Source organism: Stegodyphus dumicola, chromosome 3 (genome assembly GCF_044657685.1).
Source record: "Stegodyphus dumicola isolate Sdum_Otavi_A_Nest chromosome 3, ASM4465768v1".
Taxonomy (NCBI): domain Eukaryota; kingdom Metazoa; phylum Arthropoda; class Arachnida; order Araneae; family Eresidae; genus Stegodyphus; species Stegodyphus dumicola.
The window spans coordinates 270617974-270635871 of NC_140770.1; the positions used below are offsets into that span (position 1 = coordinate 270617974).

Sequence of the window (17898 nt, forward strand, 5' to 3'; positions counted from 1 at the left end):
TGCAAATTGCAGTTATACTCAGAAACTTTTATTTGACAATATATTCAAATTTTATACGGATAGACTTATTTTTGAACGAGTTATCGCTACTAATTCAGAAGTCAAACAACATCGCTATTTTTGTTATGTTTCTTTCATTTTTAGAAACCAGTGTATATCTAACAAAACCTTTAGAATAAATTCCTATGACATGAATGTTATCTGCTTCATGTTTTCGGTTTGTGAAATTTACAATGGAATCTTCTTCATTTTTTATATTTCTAAACTTTATAATTTTAATTTTTTTAACATAAAACTTTAAATTGAATTTAGCATTGGTAACGTTAGATATGCGGCCAATAACGTGTACTTCTCTAATAACCTATCAGCTGCCAATATATTGTCCAGCTTGGATGTTACTACTCAGCCTTGCGATGACTTCTATCAATTCGTCTGTGGTGGTTGGTTAGACAAGCACTTTCTCTCCGAAGACAAAAGCGATGTTTCCGTTATTTCCAAACTTCGGCATGAACTAAACCTTAGAATCAAAAGTAAGTAAACAATTTAAATTTATTAATATCGATCTGATTTCAGAGACCCTCCATAAGCTTGAGGAGACTCAATCCATATTAGAAACTTGTAATAATCTTTAAAGAATTAAGAACTGTGGGATTTCGTTTATTAAAGAAATCGATATTTTGTAGAAAAAGAGGAATTATACAACAGAGAAACTTACTCGCATTTCATACATAACGTATTTCAAAATGCAGCAAATAACGAAAATGTATCACAAGCTCAGTAAAAACCGTTGTGAAACATTTTGTCTTTCGCTTTAGATATAGTTAGCTTTCCAACTTAACACGGAATTCTCCCTCTCTGCGAAGTAGGAAAGCTAATGTGTTAAACCGCAGTCCTACGGTATGACTCTAAAGCATCGCAAGCATAAGAAACAGGGTGGGGAAATTTTGTTCTTCAATAGAACCCCGAAGTTGAAAATTATGGTTGTTACTTCTTTTGCAGCGCCTATTGCTAAGAGGCCGCTTTGATAGCGGAAGGAAAATATGCTTTTCAGCGAAAATTGAAAGTACAATAGAGTCCCACAAACTCGTCATAATGTGGACTGAGAGACTGTCGAGTTTTACCGAATAAGGGGTGGGTTCTTCAGAATTTCTAATATTTAACTGTAAATTACTCTAGACATTTGTAGCGCAATATTGGACACGGAAACGTACAGCATACAATTAAGTTAATGTTAATTTTTATGTTAAGTTCTAGTACAATAGGAGTCATAAAAAGAACAATTACCCTAAGTTATTAAATACCCTAAGACAATTGAGTAAAAAACTTATGTACAAATATGAAGAAAAATTATTAGTAGTTCTTGATAGAAAAATATCGCGTAACGGTAGATTTTCTCTCACACTCATTACGTCGTCGTGCTGCTTCATCCTGTGGGCGAAGGAGGAATAAAATGTTCGTACGAAAGGCACTTTGTTCCTCCATGTAACAGAGCATCCCTTCAGCGGCCTTACCTATGGGCTTCAGTCCTTCACTATGGATCATCATTTTAGCTTTTCCGTTGCCTTCAAACTTTCTTTTTCTGATTCATCTTCATTTCTGTCCACATTATCTTTCATCAGTGCAACTATTTCTGCATACCCTAAACTTTCCCAGTTTTCATCTTGTCCTATCCGTTCTTTAATATCACCATCAAGAACTTCTTCACAGCCTGGAAGTTTCTTAAATAACTCAGCTATTTCACAATTTTCTGGCTTTTCTTTGCTTTCGTAAAATTAGATTCCTGAATGGTCCAACAACTTTCTTCAGGAACAAACGAGGCTTATCTGCTCGATTTCACTCCAGGAGTGAGCTATCCATTAAACGACATCCAATATATCTATTCTTTTCAGTTTCTCGATCATATTATACCCTTCCTCCATGGCTAGAACAAAAGATGAAAGAAGTTTACGTCTCTATATTTTCTTCAATGCCTCCAAAACGCCCTGGTACATCGGCTGACACACTGAAGTTTCGTTAGGAGTGAGAAGACTCGAATATCTTAGTCTAGTAATTTTGTTTCACCAGAAAGGGATTAGGCATTGTCTAGAACGAGAATCTTCTTCCTTGGTATATTTTTTTATTTTAAAAACGTTTCCACTGATGAAACTCGTCATTAAATTTTGCTCCATTCATCCATGCGTTTGACAGTTTACGGTACCAAACAGGGAGATCATAGTTGCGTTCGTTGCCAATAGTGTACTTTTTTAAACACCCGGGGATTTTTTGATTTGCCTATAAACTTATGGCTTATGGTTTGAGCTTATGGTTTCCTGTTGCATTTCTCAGGGCATGATTGTGACTCTTCTTTTGTAGCCAGTTGCTGATTTTTCTTTCCTGGATGTCAGCATTTTCGAAAGGTAGCATACGAAAACTCAGACCGGTCTGATCACAGTTATAAATTTCATCTCCAGATATAACGTCCTTTTCAATTAGTTTGCGGAAATTATCCTTGAATATTAAAACATTTTTCAAACTAGCAGATAGTCCCCCCCCACAAACGTTTAACTGCCTGATTGTACCGCTTTTTTCATCTGTCGAGCCAGCCAGCACTAGCAGTACATCTAGGCTCGCCTTCTTGAAACTCATCATAAAATTTTAGAGCTTTCTCTTGTAAAATTGGCCCTGAAATGGGTGTTCCCTTTTCACTTTACTGCCTGAACTACAAATAAAGCGCCTCGTTCACTTTTTAGTATTCACCACTTTTCATGCTTTTTCTTTCCTATAAACTATTCGTACGTACTCTTTTCACACACCAAGACCACCCTATCAAAATAGTCCGTCTAACACCTAAATCCATATTAGTTTTGTTTAAACTTTCCCCTTTGCCCAGTCTTCTTTAAAACACTAAACATATTGGCATCTAGTTTCATTTCCACTGTCCATTAATGTATCTAGTTTCCTTTTCATTGTCATGTTAGTTTGTTTTCTTTTCAAACACTAATTTAACTTCACAGAATATCAAAAGTTCACAAAAATATATAGCACTTATACGCATAGATGTAATCTGAGGAACGATATCCACAATTAACCGGTGTGAACCGGTGAAGTCTTCTAACGTTTCGCAACAATAGAAAGGTGTGTGGTGTATTTAATTATGGCAAAGCACACTAGGGCTATCTGCCTAAACAATAGAAAGGAATGTGAGCCAGTGGCTAGCCGCTAAGTGACTTTTTTTAGTATCTTCGAAAGAAGTGAAGATACAATAGAAAGGAATGTGAGCCAGTGGCTAGCCGCTAAGTGACTTTTTTAGTATCTTCGAAAGAAGTGAAGAGCTTTGCCAAGTATTACAACATCAGTTCCAAGAATGAATGGCACAATGCGGAAATGGTAAAACTCACAGAAAAACAACACTCAAATCTTTCAGCAGAATACGAAAGACATACGCATAAATAATAATTATATGTACTGTATGTAATATTTGCTATGTTTGGCTTAAAACGTTGTTGAATCATACGGAATGTCGAGATATCGGGAGTCTATTTTATGGGACCCTACTGCATTTGCATCTAACTCTCTGGCTAATCATATGTCAAGCGCTTGAAGACGACGAGTTAATCGGGCGAATCACTGAGTAGTGGTTTCCTCATCCCAAAGCAAGTCGCGAATCCGAGAAAAGTTTAAGAATTCGAATCAGGGAAATTAGGAAGAGAGTTAAGAAAACTGATTATGTAAACATTTAAAGGGGAGTAATGTTATACAAATAGCGCTCAGTTAAAAGACCTTAAAATCCTTACTAATTCTTGCTGAATGTAGCAGCCGTCATTCATTCAGTACCACTTAAAAAACAGCTCAAACTTTTGCACAATATTAGCATTTCGTTTAAAGGAATCATTGAGAATGATTAAAAATTGTATATCACTTTTCAGATTGCCATTGGCGTTGTTCTCTGCATACATGTTATTTCATGAAATTTTTTAGTAAAAATATCAGTTGACCTCAGTTCAAGAGATGTATATGACCCTTCATTTCAAAAGTGAAGGACGGCTGCTTCATTTCACAAGAGTATGAGAACGATAGCACCTTTTGTTCTTCGGTGGATAACATCTTTGTTATTGGTTATACTTAATACTAACAAAAGTCAGCATCATTTCGAATAATATTAAACGCAATCTTCCATCCATGCTTGAGTAGTATGACCAATATGGCCACCTGTGATCATAAGTGATTACGGGAAAACAGATTTCTAGCTTGAATTTCTGAAATCAGAACAAGGTTGAACGTACCATCTTGTAAAGTATTATCTTTCTGCTAGAATCCTCCAAGTTATAGATGGGGAAATCACGAAACCCGTAAGCAAATAGCTCCTTCACTTTCACATGTAGGATTTTAAGAGGAAAAAAAAAAGATTTTTTAAGAAGATAATGAAAGTGGATAAATTAAAAAAATATAGAAAAAGTCAGTATGTTATTTCAGAAAAGAATTCAATTTTGTGTCAACATACCTATGTTAGAACATCGCTATATATATATATATATATATATGTAATACGTATTCTAAATCGCATCTACGAAACATGAAAAACGCAAGTTAAATTTCGTCAATAAGTTAAGTAGAACGAGAGATACAGAACTGTCATTTTTTGTGAAGAGTGTACATGATGTATTTTGCTATTGAATTCCTTAGATCGATCCTTCAACATTTGATTATCGTTTCTAATGTTAATTATATTACTTGAAAACCAAAACGCAATAATGCTCTAGAGACATTAGATTATTTCGAAGCAGAAGACAAGAAAAATGGGCAATGCCTTCCCCCGGACTCGAAACACGGACCTCTCGAATACGCGCCGAGCGTGTTGACCTCTACACCACGAAAGCATGCTAAGAAGTTGAGAGATACTCCTTCTTTTAAAGGGCGACTGGGGATTAGGGGACCCAGTTGCCAAATCCTGGTGTTGGAGGATCATCTTCCACCATCTTTTTTAGTTCAGGCACCACTGTAGAGATATTAGGTATTTTTTGAAAGCATGTGAAAGGGAAAATGACCATTGTCCTCACCGGGATTCGAACCACGGACCTCTCGGTTATCGGCCGTTCGTGCTGACCACTAAACCTCGAAGGCATGCTAAGAAGTCTGGAGAAAGACCTTATAATGCACCCACAGTTACATTAATACCCTTTCTTTTTAATTTCCAGATCTCTTAGAAAGAGAAACAATAGAAAACGAACCTGATTTTATAACCATGATAAAAGGAATGTATGATTCCTGTATGTGTATTGGTAAGTCCATTTTTTTTATCATTTTATCAATTACTGGGGGAACTTGACCGTTATTTTCTGTTATCTATCAACATTTGAAACATAATGATGAAAGAATAAATTCACAAAGAATAAAGAATGTGTAAAGCATAAAACACCGAAAGTTTAAAATTTATCATATTTTAAAATAATGTATGATTGTCTTTGTATCATATTTACAATAAAATGCTAAACTTCTTCTCTTAAGAAAGCAGTACTGTGACAGGAAGAACTTCAACAACAGAATCGAAAAATATTTTAAGTAAAGAAGTCTTTATATTGCGTAAAGGGACTTTAACCCTTTGTGGCACAGTGTGTCCGGTCTGGACACACCTAAAAATGTTCTCCTGTACCCACAGAAAACTTGAATGAAAAAGGATTTATAGGTTACTATAGGTTACTCTGAACCTTTTTTATTTATAGTAGATGGCAGCAAACAAAAACCAGTCCATATATTTTAGCCATGTTTAGTTTTTTAAGACCCACATTTTTCAAAGAAATCTTCCAGATTTATTTTAGGGTATAAAAGGAATTGTTTGAAAAGAAATTTCTATGTTATTTTTTTGGCTGTATACTAATCTCCTTATTTTATATTAGTTTTAAATTTTTACCTTGAAATCTTGTCTAAAATCAAACGGCGAACCCTAGGTGTGCCCAGACCGGGCTCACCGATAATCTAGGACAATTTAGAGTCTGTATTATTTGTTTCTCCGCATCTCATCGGTCAGTTAATTGACAACAATGCTCGTTTCAGCACTCTTTCCGAAGCTCTATTCAATCAGTGTGCCACTTTGGGTACATCCACAGAATTAAAACGATAAGTGCTATCTTTACAAAATTTTACTTGTGTACTCCTATAGGCCTACTTAGACTGCCTACCTTTTTTTTTTTTTTTTTTTTTTTATCAAAACTCCGACTTTAAAAGGTAGCGTGCCGGAAAGGGTTAATCGGCATTCTGATAAAGTAGGAAATTTTAAGCCACATAAGCTGTACAGTACTGAGTAGTAATGTTTGTCTGTTGGTTATGCTATGCCCTCCATTCTATGAGGTAATAAACAATAAAAAATATCCATTATCAAATTTAAATTTCCTATCTTGTTTATTGCTTTACGTCTTAATTTACAACTTTATAGATCAGTATTCATTCAATAGCTTAAGTATAGCGTATTCTAATCCTCGTAATTTCCAATAAACGAATCTCACTAAGCAGAACTTAGAAATTAGAATTCCTCTTCTATTTGATAAGCCGTATGATCATTTGAAGCTATCATGGCAATTACGCAAAAATTTCACGCGTGGCTAAAAGTCGTAGTGTAGAAAGTATTCTTATTTCATCAACATCTCATATCTTTGCAAAGTATTTTGTGTAATTTTACAGTTTGTTACCTTTTAAAAGGAACTATATTTCTCAAATGCCTTCGATACTTTAGGAATTATTTTTCTGCTACAAAAACGCTTTTTTTTGCTTTACAGAACACCAACTACTATAGAAGAAAACTTTTAGTTTACAGAACATTCGCTTCTGTGAAAACTAATTTTTTATTTCCAGAATTGAACAGCGTATTAAATAAAGCTACTTCAAAAATTAAAATAATAAGAAGAGGAATTTGAGAAGCTATACGCCAAAAATTAAAACTTATGTGTCCAAAATTATATCTTCATTCAGAAATGTATTTAAGAAAGCGACGAAGCAACAGAAAGCTGCCTTCGTGCTTTGAGAACTTCTACCCGAAATAATATCTAACCATTAATTTGAACTCTTAAGTGCGATCTTAACAAATGTTCGTTTCACATCTTCATTAATTAGAGTACTTGGTATGTTTATATCCAATTACCGACTTAATTCATTGCATCTGAAACAGAGAACGGACAGATAACATTCAAGACAGAAAATAACAAATAAAATGCGTGTATACAAGAAGTATTTACAAACGCGAAGTGAAATTAAATACGAGGGACAATTCGAAAACTATAACCTCCCTTCTGCTGTAAATAAAAATTCAACATAGATTCAAAATATATTTTATTTACATCTTTTAAAGGTACAGCTGTCGTCTATTTTTCAACCTACTCACCATATTTATTTAAGCACCTTTTCATAACGTTTTACGAACTTACCAATCTCTTCTGCATAAAACTCCGCCGCCTGAAACTTTAACTTGTGAACAGCTTGAGGTTCCTCATAGTAAGTGAAATGCTATGTCCCAAGCCACTTTTCATTGTAGGAAACCGATTGTAATTAGAAGGAAGATGTCTGAGCTGTAGGGGGGATGCTGATACTTGTCCCATTTGAATTGGTGCATAAGATCTTGCGTTCGATGAGCATTGTGAGATCGAGCGTTATCATGCAGTAACACAATCCTAGGTGTCCGCAGGTCGCGACATTTTTTCTGGGTGGCATTTTCAGTTTTCTCGAAGTGTTACAGTACACTTTAGAATTGATTGCCTTGCCACTTTCCATGAATTCGACGAGCAAGATTCCATTAGCATTCCAAAACGTGGTGACCATACCGTTCCTCGCTGACACATTTCGACAGGCGATCTTCTACTGGTTTGAAGAACCGGTATGGCCCCATCTCATTGGCTGTTGTTTTGTCTTAGGATTCACATGCGTTACTCAAGTCTCGTTACCAGTCACAGTTCTGTTGACAAGCCCTTCCCTTTCCTTATGGTACCCGGTAATAATGTCTAAGGCAGCGCCCCTTCCATTGGTTTTGTGGCTCACCGTGAAAATGTTTTGTACCCATCGAGCACAGAACTTCTGGTAGTCTAATTTTCCGATGACTACATCGTACAAAACAGTCCGAGAAATGATCGGATATTGTTGTGAAATTTCCGGGGCTGTGAATTGACGGATCTGGCGGATTTCGTTGTCAATCAATTTGTCATCACTCAGAAAGACCCCCACTCATTCCTTGGTTATTCATGAATGTTTGTTATTCATGAATGTTTCCTTTGAAAAATCTCATACACTGAGGCCTTACACATTCACTCATAATATTTGGCCCGTATACGACACACATGTCACGATGAATGACAGTTGCTGCTGACAGTTGTTTTGGCAAAGAAATCCATTACTCCTCTTACTAGTATTTGGTGGAATTTTCAATAGCAATGCACATTTTGTGATGTTATAATCAGCACATGCTCAGCAGTAAGACACTCGCACTAGGGTAGCAGAGAGCTTACTGAAATAGAGATTGTTGGATGTAACAACGTTTGCTGTCCGCTCACAACTACTAGCGTTATGTCACAAAGGAGATTATTTTTCGAATTGTTTTTGTATTACACCAATTTATTCGTATATAATTTATGATATTTTCTTCCATCCCTACTCACTTAACAATTTATGCAAGCAGAACGCATCGAGCGGGATGGCAGCGAACCTCTGAAGGAGATTTTGAGAGATCTTGGAGGTTGGCCGGTGGTGGAAGGAAGTAACTGGAATGAAACCTCCTTCGATTGGATGGATACAGTGAGCTTGATGAGCAGAATGGGTTACAGTCACAACATTCTAATGAGGTTATCCGTTGGGAAGGACGACAGGAACAACACAGCTCTCATCATAAAGGTAATATGATGGGAACTTACATTGCCAAATTTATAACATCATACATTGCCAAATCTTGTTAACTATATAACTAACGTGGAGAACAAATTCATCACTGAGAAGAGAAAACAATGCCAAGAATAAATTATTAATGAGATTGAAGATAATAATAACATCAAATATAATGTTAGAATAGTTGATTGTAGAAAATGTCTGGACTTCAGAAAATCACTGTACATTTATCTGTTTTATTTGAATTCTAGCTATACGCGCCACAAGTGTTGGGATTGTTTTGTGGTTTTATAAATAGCTTTCGAAAACGAATAGTAGAATTATAATTTGTTTTTGCTCAGATAGATAAGCTGAATATTCTTAGTTCAAATTCAAGTAGACAAGCAAGTCAGAGTGAAGTCAAGTCTCATTTCGAAGATAAGACAAGTCTCATTTCGAAGTTTCGAAGCTAAGACAATTTATTTACATTTAATGTTTTTTCTTTTGATTAAACAGTATAAGATAACACTATAATACGGCACTATACTTGCCAAATGGCAAGTAAATAAATTTAGATTAATGTTTAAAACATTATCACTTGACAAAGTTGTTTGGTCAATAATTAGTCTTTAAATATTTATTAGCGGGGATGTAGGAATCGATGTGCATATATTTCTTAACTTATTCTACGCATCCAAAAATAACGTTTTGATTTACGTTTAATTTATAGAATCAGAATATATTTTTATTTGATATGAATAAAATGCTTTCTGTGTTTAGTTTTGATAAAATAAACAACAAGTTAATATTACTTGTTTAGTTTACTTCGTAAAAATTGATTCTTATATTTTATTTTATTTGAAATTGTTGTGTGGTTAGGAAGTGAAAAATTTTGTTTAGCATTGTTCAGAAAAATGTCTTTTTTCTTTTGGTTTTGAGTAAAAAAATGTTTGCTAAATATATAATTAATAGTCTTTAAAATACGATCCGATATCAAAATTTTCTGTTACACTTAAAACATTTCTCCTGCAGGAAAAAAAAACATTGATAGCTTAATGAACAAACTACAGTCTACCGGGTGCATCAGAAAAAATGTATACACACTTTGAACTCTCATAGAAAATTTATTTTCGAACCTACAATGTTAAATTTCTTGGAATAGTAAGATTGTACTCCAATTTGAAACGTAAGTGTACTTTCTGGTCAAATTGAATGTTCTAAATGGTGTTTAAAGTAAATGTTCAAACGGTAATCTTTAGCATCGATACATTTCTGAGTACGAATCACAACTGATGTCGTACTTTGCACCAAAATGTCCAATGGGATTTCTATGCACATCGCTTGAATTGTATCCCAAAGTGTGTCAATGTTACGTGGTTTACGACACATAACGATGGAGTTCGGTTCCAATTTTGTGAATGCCTTCAGGTGATGGTTACACGTGAGCCGGGATTTATGGGTAACATTATTTCGCCGGATGAAGCGCAATTTAATCTTAATAGAATTGTCAATAGGAATAATTATGTGAACTGGATTGAAGATAATCCTCACATTACTTTTAAAAAGGCTATGAATTTGCCTGGGTCGAAGGTGTCGTGTGGTTTGTCTCCTAGTATAATCATTGTATCTTTCCGTTTTGAATGTTATGTAATTGGAGCAAAAGACCTGACAATGCTTGCTAATTCCATTTTCCTGATATTCTGTAATGTGCAATAATGACATGTTTTATTACGAACTCTTGTTCGTAATAAAACACCTCTTCGCACTATCACAAGGATGTGCAAGAATACCTGGATCAAAATGTACCAGGCCAGTGGACAGGACGCAGAGGACCAATCGAGTTTCCTGCGCGCTCTCCAGACCTTACGCCGCTCGATTATTTTATGTGGCACAGTCAAAGATGAAGTGTACCGTCGTAAAGCAGATAACATTGACAGACTTGGGATAAGATTCAATCGATGTGCACAGAAATTCCATTGGACACTTTGGTGCGAAGTACGGCATCAGTCCTGATTCCTACTGAAAAATGAATCGATGTTTAAGACCGCCATTTGGAACATTTACTTAAACACAATTCGGAAATTCAGTTTGACCAGAAAGTATACTTATTTTTCATGTTTCACTATAGCCCTACGTTTTCCAGAAACATAATCTCCTCGGTTAAAAATTAAATTTTTTATGACAATTCAAACTGAGTATACATTTTTCTGACGCACCCTGTATAGTAAAGCGAAGAACAGAATACGGTTCAGTATCAAAATTTTCTGTTAAATTTAAATTATTTCTACTATAGGACAAAAATATTGACAGCTTAGTGAATAAACGTTGTAGTTTAAAAATGAATCGTTTAAATAACATTAAATGAATTTAATACGATGAATGAACTAGTATCCTTTTTCTTCAAATATTTCGATTTCTATTAAGATCCGTTGCAGAGGAAAGGTTTCAATCATCCGTTTAATTACGAAAACTGTGTACCCTAGATTGTATACTAGGTCAAGAAGGGTAAATACAAGCGATAAAGTGGCAATAGCAATAATTCAGGGAATTTATTAGAGTAAGTCTTCAAAAATGAAAGAGAGATATGATATTATTATTAAACATCGTGTAATTACTAGGAATTAATATATAGGAAATTACCAGACTAATTCTTTCTATATTAATTTACCTAGCGCATTAAGATCGTAGCCCCCTTGCATCTGGATGTGCTTAGGGAACCAATCTGAACAGTTTTCCGCATTATTCCGTTAAGAAGAATTATTGCTACATGACGCAGGTTGTTGCAAACTTTAAACAGTATAGGATAATTTATGAAAATTTGCAAGTCTAGGTAAATTTTGACTAAAAAAAAAAATGAATTTTTGAAAGGTTTCTTACAGAAAACGACACACCTTACCTTTTAAAAGTAAATATAAAAATTGGGCTTATACAAGCATTTGTAGTTCGAAAACGCTTACCACGTATTTAACAAATACGTACAAATACACATAAATACATAATACATTACAAATACGTTCGTAACATGAACCCAAAATTGGGATTGAAGCACCTTATGTTATCAGAATTCTAAAAAAAATGTTTTTTATTCCATTTTCAAGCTGGACCAACCATCCTTAGGCATGCCAGATCGTAGGTTTCTGATGCAAGGATTGAATGATCCCGCGGTGGCTGCTTATTTCAAATTGATGGTAAAAGCAGCACGCAAGTTGGGTGCAAAAAAACGTTCCTCCAAAAAAGAACTAAAAGAAGCGTTAAAGTTCGAAATCACGCTCGCCAATGTAAGTGCAGTCGTATCTTCATTTTATATTAAATCCATTGATTTGTCTAATCCGATAACATTTTTTTATGAGATATGATGTCAGACAATAATATGCAGTCGGATATCAGACCTGACGTGATGGCTTGATGTCAGACTGTAATATGTCAGACCGTAATATGATTTAATGTATATCATGATATTATATCAGCGAAATTTCATCATACAAGCAGCAATTAATAAGACAACATATACACTGCGAAAAAAGCAATTCGAACAGTTCTATATCTCCCGTTCTACTACTGGGCCGATTGATGAAATTCAAATTGCGTTCTTCATGTCTCCAAAGGGTGACTTAAGATATAGATTATATTTATGTATAGCATTGTATATTAACACAAAATCGGACTTTTTCTAAGATGACATGCCAATGTTTTCCCATATATCGATTCTACGACACAAATTACGCCTGAATTAAAAACTGTAAACTTTGGTGCGAAATTTAAGGAGAGATTCAAGCATTTATCTTCACGCATTTTTTTTTTTTTTTTTTTTTTTTCAGTTTGCGCAGAGGATAATTCACTCGGCGAACTTCCTAATTTATAGGCTTTTGGTTCAGTTGGAAAAATATAATGAACACGAAGAACAGTTTGATTCGTTCCTAGAGAGATTCGAAAGTTATTTAGACATACAAAATGTTTCACAGGATAAGCGTGGGAAAGTATTGATTTCTAGTTTGTCCGGAAAAGTGTATAGTCTCTTAACAAACTTGCTAGCTTCTGATAATCTTTCCGATAAGGATTATGATTTGTTAAAACAACATTAAGAAATCATTTAAATCCTAAGCCACTTATAATTCCTACCGGACATGTATTTCTAAATCGAAAGCAGTACGAGGGGGAAACAATTAGTACAGTGTCTCACAAAAGTGATGGGACACTTGTGCTTTACAAAAGGAAACTGTAATAAAATAAATTAAAAAAACATGTAAAAATTTTTTGTGGGTGTGTTTCATACTTAAATTTAGTAACAATTATTACATAACATACATTTTCTCAAAATATTAAAATAATAATTTAATAAAAATTCAGTTGTTTAGAACGGAGCAAAAAATGGCTCACATAAGTGATGGGACACCATTAGATACTACTACATACTACAATAAAAAATATTTTTTTGGGTTTTTATTTTTAATCAAAAGCAATTAGCAATAATTTATAAAATCGTCTGCAGTCTTTCTCTCCAGTTTGTTTTTGAATTTTTGTGTTTATTAGCTCTGTGCAGCCATGAATGCTAAGCGAAAAGAAACTTTGCCTGAAATTCGAAAATTAGTTACTAATTTGCATAATGAACGTGAAAAATCTATTAGAAAAACTGCTGAAACAGTTAACATGAGTCATTCAACAGTTTTCAATATAATTAAACGATATAAAAAGAATCATATGATTCAGGATAAAAGAAGACCTGGCCGACCATCAAAGCTATCCAGTGGAATAAAGCGAATTATTGTTCAAAGTATTAAAAAAAAATCTAAGAATGAGTGCTCCTAAAGTTGCTAAAATTCTTCGTAAGTGAAAAGAATAGAAATCTCTGACTGGTTTTCGCAAAATCCAACATAAATAAGAACTCTGATTACTGGAATGAAGTTATACTTGCTGATGAGAGTAAATTTAATATATTTGGTTCTGACGGTAGAATCTTGGTGTAGAGAAAACCCAGGAAAGAATTTCGCAAACAGAACTTGGTGCCAACAGTAAAACATGGTGGAGAAGGAGTTATGGTATGGGGGTGTATGTCGTCCGCTGGAGTTGGTAATCTTGTTTTTATTGACAGTATAATGGATCAATACAAGTATATTGACATTTTAAATCAAAATTTGAAATCTTCAGCACGAAAATTGACCCTTCATAACGATTTTAAATTCTACCAGGACAATGAACCCAAGCACACTACTTTGAAAGTTAGATTCTGGCTGCTGTATAACTGTCCTGAAATAATAAAAACACCACCACAATCTCCAGACTTAAATCCCATAGAGAATATTTGGCAAGAATTGGAATCAAGAATTCGCAAACATACCATTTCTTCAAAAACAACATTTAAAATCATTGCTTCAAGAAGAATGGGGTAAAATCACTCCAGAAATCACAAAAAAAATTAATCGAATCGATCCCAAGATGATTAAATCACGTTTTAAAAGTAAAAGGAAATCCAACAAAATATTAAAACATTTTAAGAAGTAAAATTTTTGGATAAATATTTGATGGAAAAGTAAGTGTCCCATCACTCATGTATGTGAGCCATTTTTTGCTCCGTTCTAAACAATTATATTTTTATTAAATTACTATTTTAATATTTTGAGAAAATGTATGTTATGTAATAATTGTTACTAAATTTAAGTATGAACACACCCACAAAAAATTTTTACATGTTTTTTTAATTTATTTTACTACAGTTTCCTTTCGTAAAGCACAAGTGTCCCATCACTTTTGTGAGACACTGTATGTATATGGCAGAGTTAACCTTCCAGCACGCTCGCTTAAAAATTTTACATGAGCACAGGCGCGTCGAATTTTTTACGACGTCCGTTACCTTTTTTGGCACGAAAAACGACAGAAATGAGTGAATATTGATAATAAATTTGTTAAGAAATAAAATATTAATCTTATTATTGCAAAATACAAATGATATCACATTCAAATATAAGTATATTATTTTTAAGTTCTTATGTTAGTGAGATGGGAATGCAGTGCTGTATTTCATTATAGAAAATTTTAAATTTATTATTTAATAATTATATCTTAAATTCAAAGCTAATTTTAATATTCATCAAAGACAAGTATAGACAATAAAAAAAGAAAACACCTTGTTAGGAAAAAAAGTAAGTTTAGCATTACTTACTTCTGCAAGGAAATTTATTTCTTACTGGTTACAAAAACGCACTTTGAACTAACTTTAATGTTTTTAATTATTTCTAAAAAATACAAACAAAAGAAAATAAGGAATGGAAATCGCTATTATTCTCCCATCCAAAGATTTCTATGTCTTCTTTTCTTCATCAGATGCTTCTTGAAGAATCCGAGCAAAATCAGCTGGTTGCACATATATTTTTGCCATGAAAACCGATATAAAATTTACAGAGCCAAATGTATTCAAATTAAAATAATACACGGCAATTATTAACACAAAATTACAAAATATTTAAGAAAAATAATAGTTTCCGAATTTTAAAACACGACCACGCGCGTGTCGTAAATATTATGAAAAAACGGTCACGTAGCACAAAAGCCCAGTTAAAAAAAATCAAATGATTTCCTGTTGGCACATTCCATGATGTGGGGAAGGGTAGCAAGGAGGAATAGAAATCAACTTCAGACGTCTCAGCTTCGATATACGAAAAATGTGCATTAAAAACTGAATTTGTCGTAAATTTTGCGCATACGCGCGTGCTGGGCGGTTAAGGTTCCTTGCCATACCGTGTGCTTACGACCAGAACATGTTAAATACGATGTTGCGGGATGTATTTGTTAGTGAGCTTAGAGATAGGGCTATTCTGTATAGAATTTTTGAGCAAGATAATATCAGTTTAGATGACACTTTAAAAATAGCTTTTGCAATGGAAAAAGCGTTAAAAGATGCAAATAAAATAATTGGGAAACCATGAAACCATGGAAGTGACTTCTAAAGTAAACTAATGAGCTTTAGCTGCAAAATCCGCCAACGGGATATTTCCTGAAAAGGGAAGACAAGATTTCATATTTTGAAGAAGTTCTTCAGAGTATTGGCTATGCCCTCATATTCTTTCTAAACTCCGTTAATGAGATATTGAAATAATCTTGCATATTACCGTAATTTTAAATATTTCGCACATAAAATTAGAATAAAATTTTCTCGTCGATTGCAAATACGTGTCAAATTTCTCACGAAAAAACATAATTTGACAGTTGATTCTCACAAACACTATTGCAAACACCCAATGTGACAAGCCCTTCCCGTGGATGCCACAACATTGTGAAACTAGTAAATCCGCTATTGCAAAGATCATCTGATAAGTCATTTATGGAATAGAAATTAATATCAAGAATGGTAATTATGCTTAAAAGAGAACTGTTTAGAGAAGTAAAAGCTTTGATGATAAACAAGAAATAGAAAACATGGCACCCATTATCAACCCCATCATCAATGTCTTGAATGGCGATATTTATATAAATTAAAATCCTTATGTTAGTTACTGATGTAACTGGCAGTTTTAACGTGAGTTTTTCAGTTTCTGTCTAAATGATTTAACATTTGTGCCTGCGAAGTCAAAATATGAAAGGTGAGATTTTTAAATGGTAAAACTACAACATATCTATTTTAATGAGAATGATTCGTTGATAATAAAATGTGCTCAAACGCGACACAGCATTCATTGGGCAAGCCAGATTATTCTTAAAAGAACAAGGCCCACGAAATTCATCGCGGCAAGGAGTGCAAGATTGCGCCGGTCGTTGGCAACAGCCTTGGGCACCACACAGGTGACAGTACGACTTCGCTCAGTTCAACCCCCCCCCCCAATTTTGATGGACAGCACCCCGGGGGAGAGTGTCGGATGTAACGGTCTTCCACTCCTCTTCCCCTACAATCAACCTCTCTAGAGGATTTTCGGCTAGCTGCAAATTTAAATTTCCCCTAAGCACTATGGGGATTATATATTTACAAACATGCCTTCTCCGGTATTCGAACCCTGGCAGTCAGCAATCATACAGTAGTCAGAGTATATAGTCATTAGTTTTTTGGAAGCAGGAGACCTGAAAAATGAGCAATGTCCTTGCCGGGACTCGAACCTGGACCTCTGGAATAAGCACCGAGTGTGCGACCGTTGCACCACCTAGGCATGCAGAAAGGAGGGAGAATATACCTTATAGGCGTCGCTAACCACTATCCGGGTTGGGCAGTAAAGAGAAGGGGTTTAATATTAGGTTTAATTAATGCAAAAGCTTATATATATATGCTTATAGTATAGGAATTTATATTTAGAAAATAAGACTGAAAAAACAGAATAATGTTTCACATATAAAAATAATCTTTTCGAGAATTAACGAAAATTTTATTTAGAATGCCGCTGGTTATCTGGTGAATGATATGTTAATTAACACGTATTTGTATTGATTTTATACAGACTGTCAGAATGTTTCCTTCAGAATAGTTTTGTTTTAACTAAGGCAGCAATTTTTTGTGTCGAAAACGATTTATGATTTATCATTTGAGTAAAATTTACGATTCTTCGTGTTTTCAATGTGTTATGTAGCAAAATTCCAGAATTATAATTAATTGATATCTAAGACATATTTTTTTTTTAAATTTTTGTATTTTATGTAGTTTTCTTTGCCACGAGAAGAAAGACGGAACTTTACTAGCATGTATAACAAATACACGGTTAAGAAGCTTATAGATGATTTACCTCAGGTAAGTTGTAAATTTATAAAACTATCTTGTAATGTCAAATAAAAAAATATTACTTAACTTCATACAAACATACTGGTAGAAATAAATAAAAATATTTGGGTATTAAAAATATCATTGCTTTTTTAAAACTTATTTATTGCTCACAGATGGGAGTCGGTTTTTGAACTTTAAGTACAGAAATGAATCAAAATTATAGTTCCGTTTATGTATGTTATTACGAACAATACCCTGAACCTAAATGAACTAGTGCAGGGTTTCTTAAACTATGGGTCGCGACCCCCAGAGGGGTCAAGGGACCTGCAGCAGGGGGTCGCCAAAACTTTAAGCAGTTTTGATATTTATTTAACTTATTATAATAATTTTACAATTACCAAATA

At 34.1% G+C, this 17898-nt stretch overlaps 1 protein-coding gene across 1 annotated transcript in view; it reads left to right on the forward strand.

Annotated features, from left to right (window-relative positions):
* The window catches only part of LOC146998340 (neprilysin-2-like), a 33449-nt gene extending 15764 nt beyond the window's left edge, over positions 1 to 17685 (forward strand). Inside the window, exons 4-9 of the mRNA XM_085812503.1 lie at positions 369 to 530; positions 5175 to 5258; positions 8636 to 8847; positions 11916 to 12095; positions 17435 to 17521; positions 17668 to 17685. Coding sequence (XP_085668629.1) covers positions 369 to 530; positions 5175 to 5258; positions 8636 to 8847; positions 11916 to 12095; positions 17435 to 17521; positions 17668 to 17685 — 743 coding nt within the window. The remainder of the gene's footprint in view (positions 1 to 368; positions 531 to 5174; positions 5259 to 8635; positions 8848 to 11915; positions 12096 to 17434; positions 17522 to 17667) is intronic.
* The last annotated feature ends 213 nt before the right edge of the window (positions 17686 to 17898 follow it).